Below are 14,927 nucleotides of genomic sequence, written 5' to 3' on the forward strand. Positions count from 1 at the left end.
TTAAAGACAGTGGCCAGAAAGCCTTGCTCATTGGAAGCAAAATATAAGGAAATGAAGGGTGGCTCAAGACTTTTGCAAAGTGTTCATTTATATTCATGACTATTTCTGTATCAAGAAGTAAAACTTGGTGCATGTCGGTTCAGTCTCTGCTTCAGTAAAGGATCTTTCTAAAAATCTGTTTGTTTTCTCTTAATGCTGAATAATAAAAACAGGTCAAAATGCTTTAAATATATATATAATAATATATGACTATGGAATATTAACAACAACATGAAGACAACATCAGTTTATGTATTTATTTATTTCAGCATAATTAATTAAACATAAAGAACTTAAATACATATACATACCCAAGAAAAGAATATAGTTTAAATACATATATACAGGTTTAAAATTATTAGGCAAACAACAATTTTACATATATGTGTGTTACTATAACTGTAGTTAGCATAAAAATATTTTTTATAGAGGCACATCCGAGACATGTTATCTTCATGAAGCTGTAGTATCACAGCAGATTCTTCATCCGCATACAATTTCAAGATAAAGTTCCTACTACAGCTAATAGATGGTACAGATGGAGTTTTTATTGTAACATATACCCATACGTCCACAATTACAACTACATAAAAAAAAGCATGAATAAGAGCATTGAGAGTATTGAAAAGAAAGAGACAGAATGACAGATAAAGCTGCTGATCCTGAAGGCAACCATTCAAGCATGTGCTCCCTTAAAGAAAAGAATCGTAACAATCACAACATAGTGCTTTTTATTCGCTCAAAGATCTGGAAAACTTTAACTGCAGGGACACAGCCTTCTCTCACAATGGTGATGGTGCCTGCAGAAAGAGTGAGATAAGTTAGATGGTGCTTCATAAAACACCCAAATTTGAATTTTACGTGACTTCTTTTGTGTTCACCTTCATCAATCTTCAAGCAGTTAACCACAGTGGAAGCAACAACTTCATTAGAGTCTCCATCACAGAGAACTCCTTGGATCTTGTGTCCGAGTCGACTGTGCCAGAAAAGGGAGGGTAAATGAGCGGTTAGAAATACTCCACATCGTAAAATAAATAATTTGTCACTTTTCTACAGAAACATTTGCTGTAAAGGGGCTACACATACTGTCACAGGTTAGATCAGTCTACTACTTTGTAAGCTGTTTGCAAGCTCTTACTCAATGACCATGCTGTGGTGGGTGCTGTCTGCCTCTCCACTTGGATTGGCTGAGGTGATAGCAAGTGGTCCAGTAATATTACACAAGTGGCCGGTAACTGTGTGGTCAGGGACACGAATCATGATGCTGTCCCGAGTCCCAACACGGTCATAAGCTGGTCCCACTCCTACACACACAGATTGAGCTGAGGTGAGTGCTGATAAATGACACAGATTCCAGTAACACCATATTTACGCTGCACTACAAAGTTTACCGAGTTGGAACAGCCAGTCTCCTTTCTTGACAATGCAGCTGATGCCTCCGGGATACACATTCCTCATAAACTCCCAGAGCAGAGGACTGAAAGGAGGCTTGGCTGCCACCAGCTGTTCCACGCTAGAAATGCAAACACATATGGGCTTCTCGGCTGGTCTGTCCTGGAACAGGTTATAGATTGCAGATTAATAAGCTTTATACATTACAGACACGTGAATATTGAATTAATTTGCCAATCTTTTAATGACTCTTACTTTAATATTGTATATTTTTTCAATGGCCTGAGGATTTTTGCAGGATGCAGCTAAGGCGTACACAGTGTCTGTCGGAATGCCGCATACTCCTCCTTCCTCCAGAATTCCAGCGATCTTCAAGACACCGCTGGTAAGTCGTGAGCTGGCTATCGGACATGGCAGCTCTGGCGATGTTTCCTGCTTCTTTACCTCCTAAGACAGGACACAGTGGAAAGGGCATGTTTAAAAAACTGACTTTGAGAAGGAGCACAAAGTCAGTTTCATCTCTGCTTACCTTTAGTAAGGGAGGACCCATAGGTATGAGTCTCTCTGAGAAGATGCCGCTCACCAGTGTTGCCAGAATGCCATATACACAAATTATTGCCACCAGTGCAAGCATGGCAACTGTAAAAAAGAAAAAGAAAAAAAAAGCCAGTTTTAAAAATAATCAGCTTGAGAGTCTCTATAACATTTTATATCATTTTTAATCAAAAGTGAATCCTATGTTTAAAAATGAGGCTTTATCTATACTTACTTTCCAGCCTATATGGCAGTCGCTGGAGGGTGGAGAGCAGGAAACAGACAAGAGCAACTTCCATCACAGTCGTCAGAAGCAGCAAAACCAGGTTCTTATAGGCAGCTAACACAAACAGACACATAAAAAAATCCTTCTTGAAAGAAATAATCCAATCAACAAATCTTCTATTGAGACTAACAGGGAATTTTAATCTTACCAATCAACATGAGGAAACCATTAATGACCAGGAGGGCAATGGCTCCTGCTGTGAAAGCATAAGCTGCCCCTGTGGAGAGCTGAAGCAGGGTACCTAGAAAAAAAATAACTTGGGTTAAGAATCTTTTCTAAATCAGAAAGAGAAATGTCCACACTAGTGTTTGTACTGGCATACCTGCGAATCGAAACCAGGTCCATGTCGCCCATACTCCCACATAGATGGACGAGATGACTGACCCAAACCGACCACCACCTGTGACTTGCAACCTGCTGACGTAAGCCTGGATGATCGCTCCAGAGATCAGGACCCAAGGGATGGTCAGATGAAGGAACGTGGGATTCATACTGGACACCTTCGAATGAATAGCTGACAGAGCTGCGACCCCATTTAAAAGGTAAAACAGAACATCGGAGGTCTGGTCAGTGTGGGGCACCATCTCGCTGCCTACTTGTTGGGACTTGCCCCACTTCAAAGCCTTCTTCATATTTGCAGTGGAGACAGGCTGCTTCCCTATAGGGATTAGTAACTTTTCTGCTATACTGTTGACGAGACGTGCAAAGGTGCCATAGATGGAGACTGCGGTAAACAGAGCGCAAGCTACACCAAAGAAGATGTAGTAACCCTCAAGTGGAATCTGGGGTACTGTTGAAACTGTGACTAGGACAAAAAGCATGTTGTGGATCAGTTCTAGGATGTCCATATTCAGACTTCCCACACACAGAATCAAGCCTGCCACCACAAAGAACCAGTTTCCCACCATTGCTTCTCTAGCAGAGCCTACTTCGCTCTTATTTCCGATCAGAGTAGACGCCACAAACTCACCCCAAGCCTTAATCAGCCAATATGTGGCATGAAATCCAAACTTTGTAGTGTGGTAGCAGTCTTGGCGCAGATGGGCATAGTAGCTAGAGAACAATTGGGCGAATGAGATGATTGAGACCCAGGCAGCTCCTAAACCAAATGACTTCATGTACCCGAAGCTGTAGAAAGCAAAGATGAAAGGAGCTACAGAGTCACAGAAGAAACCCAACGCCATGGGTTCAGCATATTTGGTGTTTTTCTTCTTCTCTTGGCCAATGCTCTGGGCACTTGCTGAGTTTCCGATTCCTAAGAGAAGAACATTAAAGAGGGGGGTCCCAAAGCCTTTGAGGGCTAGACGTTGGGTCAAACCTTTGAGGAGCAGTACAGCTGAACCGTAGATGGCAAAGATCAAAATGAGCAACTCCAGGACCCCGGATACTATGAGAGCCCAGGAGCTTGCTACTATACCCACTGCTTCAAAGATTAAAGTGGCAGTGATGGCCCCAAAAACAAAAGGCATGATGTAGTTGACTGTGGCAGAGCAAAATGCCAGGAGAAAGGACAGTAAAATGTAGGGGATCAGACCCGCAATGGCTGACTCTTTTATGGACAGGAAGAAATAGCCACCTGGTATCTCTGCGGAGCCATTCAGAGATATGTTGGTCATGAGGTCAGTGGACAGAGATAAATTGCTTGTCTGATTTGTTGTTTGATTGTCAGAGACACCAGAGTAGATTCGGGTCGCCCCATAACTAGCCCAAAGAGCAGCATAGCCAATAAAGGCAGTGCCACTCAGGTGATCGTATTTTCTAAAGGAAAGTAGCCCGGCAATAAGTTGGCATATACCTCCAATCAGGATGAGATGAACACCTGTTAAATAAAATAAAAATGACTTAGCTAACTCTTCCTTTTTTCTTTTTCCTTTTTTACATTATTATAGCTGATTGTCAAAAATATGTACCTGCAAGTATGTTCTCCACCCCATATGCTTCTTTGCCAGTGTGGGCTGTATTGAAATTCTGCAGAAGTATGAGGAATGCACTGATCCCATTGGCTAGCATGCCCAGTACTCCTGGTTCCCCATAGAAACTGGCAGGAAACCCTTCTAGTGTTGCCATGATAGTTTTGCTGTCAATCTACAGATGTGCAACGAAGCAAACAATGCAAATCATTCAAAATACATTTCAGAATCTGTCTTAATCTTCTTTTTATCTGGCTAATGTAATGTAGTGTTAAAACAACTTAAACATTGTGGAAAAACACATAAATAAATGAATAAAAATTCTAAATAATTATTAATAGATTCATAAGTCATTTTCACATTTATAAAAATAGAAAGAAAAGTAAATTATAATGATTAGAAATATTCCAAAAATACACTATAAAGCATACTGAATCACACAACTTCACTTACATCTTGTTAATTAACTATAGTTAGACTAAAACAATATGTAACTCACTAAACATTTAAGGCTGAGGGACTGTCATTACAAGCTCTCCTAAAGGCAGCAGAGACACACAGAGAACTCGTATTTAACTTTCCTGCTCCAGTAACTGGAAAATTGTCACTGAGCACTAACAGGGAATTTTATTCATATCTAATGAAAAACATTTACTGAATATTTAACAGAAAACAGGATCTGTTAGATCAATTAGATAGTGTAATTTAGCTCATATTTAACTTTAAATGGTTACATATTTTTAACCAAGTAAAGCTATTTAGCTCATGTAAAAACATCATCTTAATCAGTACAGCTTTTTAAGTTGTAGCTGGGTTACATGTTCCTCTAAATAATAAAGTAATAAAGAAAGTGAAAATAAAGTCATACCTGGCAGAGAATCTTAGAAAGATGAACAGGCAAACTCTTCTGAAGCAGGAATGACAGTTTGACATAAATAAGGCTTTGCTACATGTAGGAGGAGTTGCTGTAATTTCCCCTGTCCCAAAGCCCTTAGATGTGACATCATCTTTGCACTTTTGACAGTAAAGTAAACCTTTCCTCCTCCTCCTGCTGTGACGATGGTGACGTTGAAGACGTTGCCCACAGTGGAAATTCCTTTTTTTTAATGATAAGTCTTTGTTATGGATATGCCTGCCCTTCCCTGTTCCTTTGAGTCAGGTATAAGATTAGACTATATAAGGCAGGTATCGTCTCACACTTAGAAGCATCAGCATCCCTGACAAAGTGCTGCTGGTAAAACTGCTGCATTGAGAAGAAAGAGAAAGGACAGTCAACTTGACAGAAACACCAGACTGGAACCATGATTTCAACTGTAAAGGTAAAAGTTAAAAGTTATTTTTGTATTACTATTTTTAGTAGAAAACATTATAGTCATAAGTCCAATCAACTTAATTTAATTAAGTTAAGTCTTAATTTAAAATTGTCTGGCAGACTTAATTCAGTCTAGTAAATAAGAAAAACATAAATCCTAATGTCATATTTTTGCAGTGAGTAGTTGTTTCTCTGAGTAGACAGCAGAGTGATACTTAAATGAGCTCTTGGTAAATTTTCAGCAGGTTAGTCATGCTGTCTTACACCTGTTACAGCAGCATCGTGTCAGCACAACAGCTCTTTCAAAAAAAAAGTCACACGGGCTGAGTTCTACTCATTGCAGTAATGTCGATGTCCACTGAGACTTTAACAAAGCCAGAGTAGAAAATAACTGTCTCTGGAGCGTGTAATAGATCTGAGATGTTTTAAAAAGAAAGTACAATGCGTGTTAATTTCAGCATGGGTTTTGCTAATGATATTCTGCGCTCTTTGTCCTGTAGAAAGCCATTAGACCTGTGTGGGCTGCCAGAGCAATCCATAAATCTGCTGTGGAAGGTAAAACCTTTGTTGTGTTTCATTCTGTCAGTTCACCAGGAAACATATTTCTCTGTTTCACATTTTCCTTTTGCTTAGTCCAGACCGTGTTTTTTTTTTCCCCATTGCATTCTTCTTTCATTCATTCATTCCTCTCTGCAGTCTTGAAGCAGCCAGCGCCCGAGGACACAGTCACAGCCAGTTTTGGGAAGTTTATCAGTGAAATTAAGCCCCAGCATCTATCCCCTGTAGTGCTGCACCGCAGTAAAAGAATGGTGCTGGACAACATTGGAGTTGGGCTGATCGGAAGCACAACAGATGTGTTTGAACTGGCCCTCCAGCACTGCCAGGTGAGTTGGGGAAAGGGATTAAAAATAAAGGTTTCTTATTAATATTTCCTCCCATATAAGGCAGTGAGACAGGTGACAGCAGAAGCCTCACCTTTTATTTTATTATTTTTCATTTTCTTTCTGATGATTTTTTTAGTTTAGGTGTTTGTCATATAACTTACAAAGAAACCTGTTGAGGTCCCATCGTTATTTAAAGCTTTTAAACGTTTAGTTTGTGTGTGTTTGTGTGTGTGACTGTGTACACTGAGAGTGTCAAATGTTGCATTGTGCTTACCTGTCTCCGTCGCTTCCCCTCAGAACATGTACGCTCCTGGTGACACCAGCTCTGTGTATGGACACAGGGGCATCAGACTCTCCCCGATACTGGCAGCTTTTGTCAACGGAGTGGCGGTGAGTATGAATAAGTGGAACAGATGTGTCAGCATGCACCAGACAATTTCACGTGCACAGAAACCCGTACCACTCCCAAAAAGTCGCCTGTGTGTGAGCTCAGTTTTTGGTCCAATCCTGGACGGTAAACAAAAGCAGGACTTGGTGGAAAATCCCAAAAATTTCCATCATTACATCAGGACATCTGCAAATATTGCTTTTTAAAGATGCCATCAGGGTGCCAAGCTCATTTCTATAGCCTGTGTTAGTCTCAGACAGTAAAAGATTGTAAAGTGAGAGGATTTTCTAATGAAAAACCGCCTGTGACTGAGTTTAGCCAGGAAGAGTATGCGCACTAAAAATAATAATTTGGGTGTAGAGAGCTAAATTACATCATTTAAGCACAAACACGATGCTTGGTATTGGGTCATATCTCTAACAGCAAGCACCTGTTTTTGCCATCAGCTCAGGAAATGTATCAGTAGCCATCTAATTAATTTTAACATTAAACTAATGCTGTGCTGGGCTTTGATGTCCTATCATTTGATCATTAAAATCTTTTTGGTTCAGACTCACTCCATGGACTTTGATGATACATGGCACCCTGCCACTCACCCCTCCGGAGCTGTCCTTCCTGCTGTGTTAGCTCTCAGTGACATGATGCCAGCTAACAATAAGCCCAGTGGCCTGGACTTCTTACTGGCTTTCAATGTTGGCATTGAGATTCAAGGCCGACTACTGAGGTTCTCTAATGAGGCCCACAATATCCCCAAGAGGTGAGTGCTTTAGAGCTCTATAGCTACATTACAGTATGCTACCCTTAACTGATTTCATCATTGATATTAGGTTAGTTTCTCATTGACGATTCTGCATAAATGACTCTGGCTCTGCTGATCTCTACCCTGCAGTTTCCAAGCAGGCTGCGGAGGTGTAATGCACGCTCTATGAATTGTGTCAACAAGCTCTAAAAGGCGTCTTTTCATGCTCATGCGGGGACAGCTGAGACTCTGTGTGTAGTTTTAGCACTGCTTAGCCATGTGGAGCAGAATATGACAGAGGACTCTTTTTGCCATGTGCTTACACCCTCAAATGTGTCACCACATTATGTGCTTGTTGATGACTAAAATCACTAAAAACCTCTTACCACTCATGAAATGAGCTGAGTTACACAAGTGAGAGGCTGTTTGGAAAAACAAGCTTTCACACAGGAGCTCTATTATGACCATTACGATATGTAGCACCCATTTAAAATTTAAAAACATCTAACCAAAGTTTCTGTTTCTTTCTGATGAATTTCCCAACAGGTTCCACCCTCCTAGTGTGGTAGGCACCATGGGAAGTGCTGCTGCGTGTGCACGCCTCTTATCTCTGGACCCCACCCAGAGCAGTCATGCATTGGCTATAGCTGCTTCTCTAGCAGGAGCCCCAATGGCTAATGCTGCCACTCAGTCCAAACCCCTCCACATTGGCAATGCCTCCCGTTTGGGCCTAGAAGCAGCTCTGCTGGCCTCCAGAGGCTTAGAGGCAAGTCCTTTGGTCCTAGATGCTGTTGCAGGGGTAGCCGGCTTCAGTGCTTTTTATGAAGATTATGTACCACAGCCTTTACAATCACCTGGTAATGACAGCCATATGTTCCTGCTGGAGGAACAGGACATTGGCTTCAAACGCTTCCCTGCTCATCTGGGGATGCACTGGGTGGCAGATGCTGCAGCCTCAGTCCATAAGGTTCTCGTTGGAGTTGGCCCTGGCACTGTCTCCCCAGCTCAGGTGGAGGACATCCTGCTCAGAGTCCCCAAATCGAAGTACATAAACAGACCTTTCCCAGAGTCTGAGCACGAGGCACGCCACTCCTTCCAGTTCAATGCTTGCACTGCTCTCCTGGATGGAGAAGTGACTGTGCAGTCCTTCACCCCTGCTGCCATGAGCCGCCCTGACCTGCACGCTCTGCTGAGCCGTGTTCGCCTGGAGCATCCCAATGACAACCCCGCTAATTTCAACCGCATGTACGGTGAAGTCCAGCTAACCCTGGTTGGGGGCGACACTGTGAAGGGACGCTGCAACACCTTCTACGGTCACTGGCGCAATCCACTGTCCAACGACAGCCTGAGGAAGAAGTTCAGGAGCAACGCAGAGGTGGTGCTTCCCTCAGAGAAGGTCGAGCGGCTGATTGAAGTGGTGGAGGACCTGGACCAGCTCAGGGACTGCAGGAACCTTCTCTCACAACTGCAATAGACTTTGGTTTTGTTGGAGTTACACAGTAGCCTAACAGCAACACAAATATTCTTGCACATAAAAATATTCAAATCAAAATATGAAAAAATCTACATGTTGAGCCATCTGACAATTTTAATATTGTAATATAGACATATATTGTTATTATCTCAGGTTCATGAAAAAAATCAATATTTTGAGATAATACATTACATTGCAATGGGAACATAAGTGGGTTCTATATACTGAATGCTTTCCAGTATTGCTGCTGTATATACAATGCATTAAGAGTTGTGCTTTTCCAAACAATGGATTCCTAAACAGTGTAAAAGATTGTTGCTTTTAATCTATATGTCTGCTTCTATTGTCATTCAAAGAAGACAATTTCAGTATTTCTGTTTATGTGTTTTCATCTAAATAAAATTACAAAAAACGCAAAAAGGCATTGTCTGACATGTTCTGTGTTACATATCCCAGAGGTGCTTAAAGAGTCAGCTAGCTAATGATGCAATAAAGTAGAGCCTTACTGGTTTGTCAATAAATGAATCACACCCATTAGATAGTTCAAATACATGTTGTAGTATCTGATTTGATTATAAGAAGAAATATGCACATATACTTCAACTGAAACCATCAGAACATCTACAGAGTGAAAGAAAAAGTTGATAGCTGGTTTTGTCTTTCAAGTGTGTTTATTTGGAGTGCAAACATAAAGATGTGATAAAATGCAAAATGGTGCTGGGAAATGTAGGCTGGTTTCCTCGTTCCTGCTCCTTGAGCTTATGTGTGTGATGTGTCCACTTCAGTCTTACACAGTGAACTGGAATAGACACATGTGTCTGTGTTTGGCTTGTTAATGAATAACATTTGGTGCAATTTCAGTGATTTCCCCGATCTCATAAACCTTTGTCTCTTATTCAACCTCTTATTCATTTATTCATCCATTCTCTTTCACTTATCCAGTTCAGGGTTGTGTTGGGGGGGGTCCCACCTATCTATCATAGGGCAAGAAGGGACACCTGTACATGTTGTCAGTTCATTAAGTGTCTTATTTCACATGGAAACATTTAACTACATAACTGTGTAAAACTGGAAAACTATGGTGTATTATCTGATCATAAAAGGTATGTCTTTAATAAGTATTTGATAAAGACACAGTTTTTGTCATTTTCCCTCTGTACCCCAGTGCAATGGATTTGAAAGGAACCAATCCAGGTATGACATAAATGTAAACTTTGAACCTTAATACACAATATTTAAGAAACATATTTGATGAACCATTTAAAAATTACAATAATTCCAAAAAATGTCCCTCTATCACCAAGGGCTCAAAAGTAATAATTTAAGGAACTGAAGTAATAAATAGTGTTATGGGCAGATGTGGTCCACTGTATAGCAGAAAGAAGAGCATTTTGATTTCAGTTATAATAATAACATTAAAACACAATGTCTGTTCTGTTTTTCGGTTCAATAGGGTCTTATATTGCTGATAAACAGTTTCATAACAGACAACTCTGTTTTATTTATGTAAATTTTTCTTTAACTGTGGGCACGCAACAGAATTTTTAACATTTTTCCTTTATAAGACGAAGGCTGGATAATGCTCTTCTATTTTGTTCCTTTAGTAGCTATTTTTTCCCTTTAGTAGCTATTAATGTGAGGACTAAACATGTGTCCAAAAATGTGTTGATGCAAGCAAATAATTGCCAACAAAAAGAACTATTAGTGAGGTGGGAAAGACTTTGAGATTGGCAGATAAAGACTTATATTCCTAACTGCTGTGTTGGCCTTTCACAACTGGAAAAAAAAAAAGTTGAGAGTTTGCTAACACTTGTTGGAGCTGATATTATGAACTGCTGAATATGTTTGTTTTATAGTAACACAGAAGCATAGCAACAAGAGAGTTTGCTAACACTCGTTGGGGGCGACATTGTGAAGGGACGATGCGACACCTTCTACGGTCTCTGGTCCAATCCACTGTCCAATGACAGCCTGCAGAAGTTCAGGAGCAATATTTGTAGTACAGATTTATATTATTGTCATCTTATTTCATGAAGAAATCAATATTTTGAGATAATACATTACATTGCAATGGGAACATAAGTGGGTTCTATCTACTGAATGCTTTCCAGTATTGCTGCTGTGTATACAATGTATTAAGAGTTAACAATGCTTTGTTCTGTGTTACATATCCCAGAGGTGCTTAAAGAGTCAGCTAGCTAATGATGCAATAAAGTAGAGCCTTACTGGTTTGTCAATAAATGAATCACACCCATTAGATAGTTCAAATACATGTTGTAGTATCTGATTATTTGATTATAAGAAGAAATATGCACATATACTTCAACTGAAACCATCAGAACATCTACAGAGTGAAAGAAAAAGTTGATAGCTGGTTTTGTCTTTCAAGTGTGTTTATTTGGAGTGCAAACATAAAGATGTGATAAAATGCGAAATGGTGCTGGGTAGATGTAGGCTGGTTTCCTCGTTCCTGCTCCTTGAGCTTATATGTGTTTAATGACGCGTCCACTTCAGTCTCACACAATGAACTGGAATAAACTTGAGTTTGGGTCGTAAATGAATAATTCACAAATTAAAACAAATCAAATTGAGATTAATGAAGAAGAAAAGAAAAGGCACTTTTAAGTTAATCTTTAAACTTAGCTAACAGTACCAACTTATTACCTTTGGTGCAATTTCAGTGGTTTCCCCTATTTCATAAACCTTTGTCTGGTATTCATCCTCTTATGCATTAATATTCATATTCATCCATGTTCTTTCACCTATTCAGTTTAGGGTTGCAGGGTTACAGGGGTGAGGGGATTGCATCCTTGCATAGAGCAAGAAGGGGTACTTATACCTGAACAGGTTGTCGGTTCAATAGGGTCTTCTATCACATGGAAACATTTAATTATATAACTGTGTAAAACTGAAAAACGATGGTGTATTATCTGATCATAAAAGGCAAGGACACAGTTTTTCCCTCTGTACCCCAGTGCAATGGATTTGAAAGGAACCAATCCAGGTATGACATAAATGTAAACTTTGAACCTTAATACACAATATTTAAGAAACATATTTGATGAACCATTTAAAAATTACAATAATTCCCAAAAAATGTCCCTCTATCACCAAGGGCTCAAAAGTAATAATTTAAGGAGCTGAAGTAATAAATAGTGTTATGGGCAGATGTGGTCCACTGTATAGCAGAAAGATGAGCATTTTGATTTAAGTTATAATAATAACATTAAAACACAATGTCTGTTCTGTTATTCGGTTCAGTGGGGTCTTATATCGCTGATAAACAGTTTCATAACAGACAACTCTGTTTTATTTATGTAAATCTTTCTTTAACTGTGGGCACGCAACAGAATTTTTAACATTTTTGCTTTATAAGATGAAGGCTGGATAATGCTCTTCTATTTTGTTCCCTTTAGTTGCTATTTTTTCCCTTTAGTAGCTATTTTTTCCCTTTAGTAGCTATTAATGTGAGGTCTAAACATGTGTCCAAAAATGTGCTGATGCAAGCAAATAATTGCCAACAAAAAGAACTATTAGTGAGGTGGGAAAGACTTTGAGATTGGCAGATAAAGACTTACATGCCTAACTGCTGTGTTGGCCTTTCACAACTGAAAAAAAAAAGTTGAGAGTTTGCTAACACTTGTTGGAGCTGATATTATGAACTGCTGGATACGTTTGTTTTATAGTAACACAGAAGCATAGCAACAACACAAATATTCTTGCACATAAATATATTTAAATCAAAATATGAAAGAAAAATCTACATTTTGCATATTGCAGAGCTCAAATATAGCAAAATACATTTTGAGCCATGTCACTATTTTTAATATTTGTAATATAGATGTATGTTATTATTATCTTGATTCATGAAGAAATCAATATTTTGAGATAATAAGTTTCATTACAAAGGGAACATAAGTGGGTTCTATCTAACGAATGCTTTCCTGTATTGCTGCTGTATATACAATGTATTAAGAGTTAACAATGCTTTGTGCATTTCCGAGCAATGGATTGCTAAACAGTGTAAAAGTTTGTTGGTTTTAATCTATATATCTGTTTCTATTGTTATTCAAAGAAGATCATTTCAGTATTTCTGTTTGTGTGTTTTCATCTAAATGTAATTACAAAAAATGCAAAAAAAAAAAAAAAAAAAAAGCATTGTCTGACATGTTCTGTGTTACATATCCCAGAGGTGCTTAAAGAGTCCGCCAGCTAGTAATGCAATAAAGTAGAGCCTAACTGGTTTGTCAATAAATTAATCGCACCCATTAGATAATTTAAAAGCCAAATGCATGTTTTAGTATCTGATTTGATTATAAAAACAAATATGCTTGTGTACTTTAACTAACACTATCGGTTGAAGTACAGGTCATAAAATGTGCTGATGCAAGCAAATGATTGCCAAAAAAAAAGAACTATTAGTGAGATAGGAAAGACTTTGGGATTAACAGATATAGACTTTGTTACATTCTTAACTGCTGTGCTGGCCTTTCGCAACTGAAAAAAAAAAGTTTGTTGATGCATCATTCTTATATAACTACAATCCAGTCTAGCTGGTGAAGTGGATAAAAGCCAGACAAAGTTAGAAAACTACACACAAATATTAACAGAGAATTTGTGTGTTTGAGGGGGTTATCATATGGAATAAATATCATAAAAAGATGTTATATAACACGAAATAGTGCTGGGAAATATAGTTTTTTTTCCTCATACCTGGTCCTTGCGCTTATAAAGACAATATTACTGACATGAGCAATAACAATAATAAGGAAATGATAGAAGGAAGGAGCCCTGCGACAGACTGGCAACCTGTCCAGGGTGTACCCCGCCTCTCGCACTATGACAGCTGGGATAGGCTCCATTGTATCACACATCATTCATTATAATTCCATATACACTACACTGTTTCATCATGAAAAAGATTACAGCTAAAAATATCATCTACGATGAGGAAAACCCTTAATATGATGCAACATGAATTCTTTTGTGTTGGGACACACTGATCAACAAGTCCGAGAACTCAAACACAATAAGCACGAATACCACAGGTTTAGCTATTATACTTTTTACACCCACATCAAAACAGACAATATAACGGTGATGCAACATCAACCCTCCCCACGCTCATCGATACTGCTTCTGTTGTCAGGTAGCAGAGGGGGTGTTTACAAGTGGGTTATCTGTGTCATCAGTGGGCCTTTTCCTTGACAACAAAACAAAAAACTAGAACAATGAGCATTCATGCTAAAGGGTTAAAAATCAGTGGAAGACAATAAAAGCAAACGTCACTAGTCAAGAAGATTTTCAGGAACAAGGTGAATTACTATAACTAAAGGCAAACTTCCCTGTAAAACTGAAATGTAACACAGCCCTTGTATATTTACTACTCCATGAACTCTAAGCGTGAATTACTGGTGTGCAGTTTTGGGTTGCAGCAACTGTAGTGTCATCTGTAGTGTCTTGTTACAGACATGAAAAGAAATCACACACGTTTGAATGCTTTGAATGGGGAAAAAATGAGAATATAAAAGATGATAATAGCTGTGGCACCACTACCAGAACTGAATTTGTATTTATTTGTTAATAAAGTTTTTTTTTTAACTTATAACATCCTTGTGATTGTTCTTCACTAAATCATAGAAACGTGTAAAAAATAATAATAATAATAATCTAAACAAAAGCTAAAGAGGCAAAGTGCATGATGTACTTTGTGCCACTGCCAAAACTCTGGGCCATAACTGTAGCTCATATGCCATGTTTAAATGGGACATTGTGTATGTCTGAAGCAACAATAAAGAATATAACATATTCTTTATTGTTATATAACATATGTGAGCCAAAAAATGGTCTCACTGTGGGGTTGAGAAGCTAGAGAAAGGGCTTACCTGTTCATGAAAGGGCTTCAATATTATGTTATATACAGTTCAGTATACAGCAGTAATTTTAGCAATATAATATAAGCTGCCAGA

General features: G+C 38.8%; 2 protein-coding genes across 3 annotated transcripts; one reads left to right on the plus strand and one right to left on the minus strand.

Annotated features, from left to right (window-relative positions):
* Window positions 1–312: 312 nt before the first annotated feature.
* On the minus strand, window positions 313–5,139 carry si:ch211-153b23.3. 2 transcript variants are annotated; one of them, XM_040016288.1, is made up of 12 exons: window positions 5,030–5,139; window positions 4,162–4,336; window positions 4,047–4,070; window positions 2,574–2,774; window positions 2,400–2,492; window positions 2,201–2,305; window positions 1,961–2,070; window positions 1,687–1,878; window positions 1,431–1,593; window positions 1,178–1,343; window positions 921–1,015; window positions 313–839 (listed from the first exon to the last, which is right to left on the minus strand). In XM_040016288.1, the coding sequence occupies exons 2-12, from the start codon at window positions 4,316–4,318 to the stop codon at window positions 754–756; spliced, it is 1,392 nt and encodes a 463-aa protein (XP_039872222.1). In that variant the 5' UTR covers window positions 4,319–4,336; window positions 5,030–5,139; the 3' UTR covers window positions 313–753. The 2 variants fall into 2 exon arrangements, with proteins under 2 accessions (XP_039872222.1, XP_039872221.1); XM_040016287.1 differs by having other exon boundaries at window positions 2,574–4,070; window positions 5,030–5,138.
* Window positions 5,140–5,351: 212 nt separating this feature from the next.
* irg1l (immunoresponsive gene 1, like) lies at window positions 5,352–9,153 on the plus strand. Its single transcript, XM_040016289.1, has 6 exons — window positions 5,352–5,480; window positions 5,974–6,028; window positions 6,170–6,357; window positions 6,655–6,747; window positions 7,297–7,502; window positions 8,031–9,153. Exons 1-6 carry the CDS (start codon window positions 5,463–5,465, stop codon window positions 8,956–8,958), a joined length of 1,488 nt encoding a protein of 495 aa, XP_039872223.1. The 5' UTR covers window positions 5,352–5,462; the 3' UTR covers window positions 8,959–9,153.
* The last annotated feature ends 5,774 nt before the right edge of the window (window positions 9,154–14,927 follow it).

Source organism: Simochromis diagramma, unplaced genomic scaffold (assembly GCF_900408965.1).
Source record: "Simochromis diagramma unplaced genomic scaffold, fSimDia1.1 OVJJ01000685.1, whole genome shotgun sequence".
NCBI lineage: Eukaryota > Metazoa > Chordata > Actinopteri > Cichliformes > Cichlidae > Simochromis > Simochromis diagramma.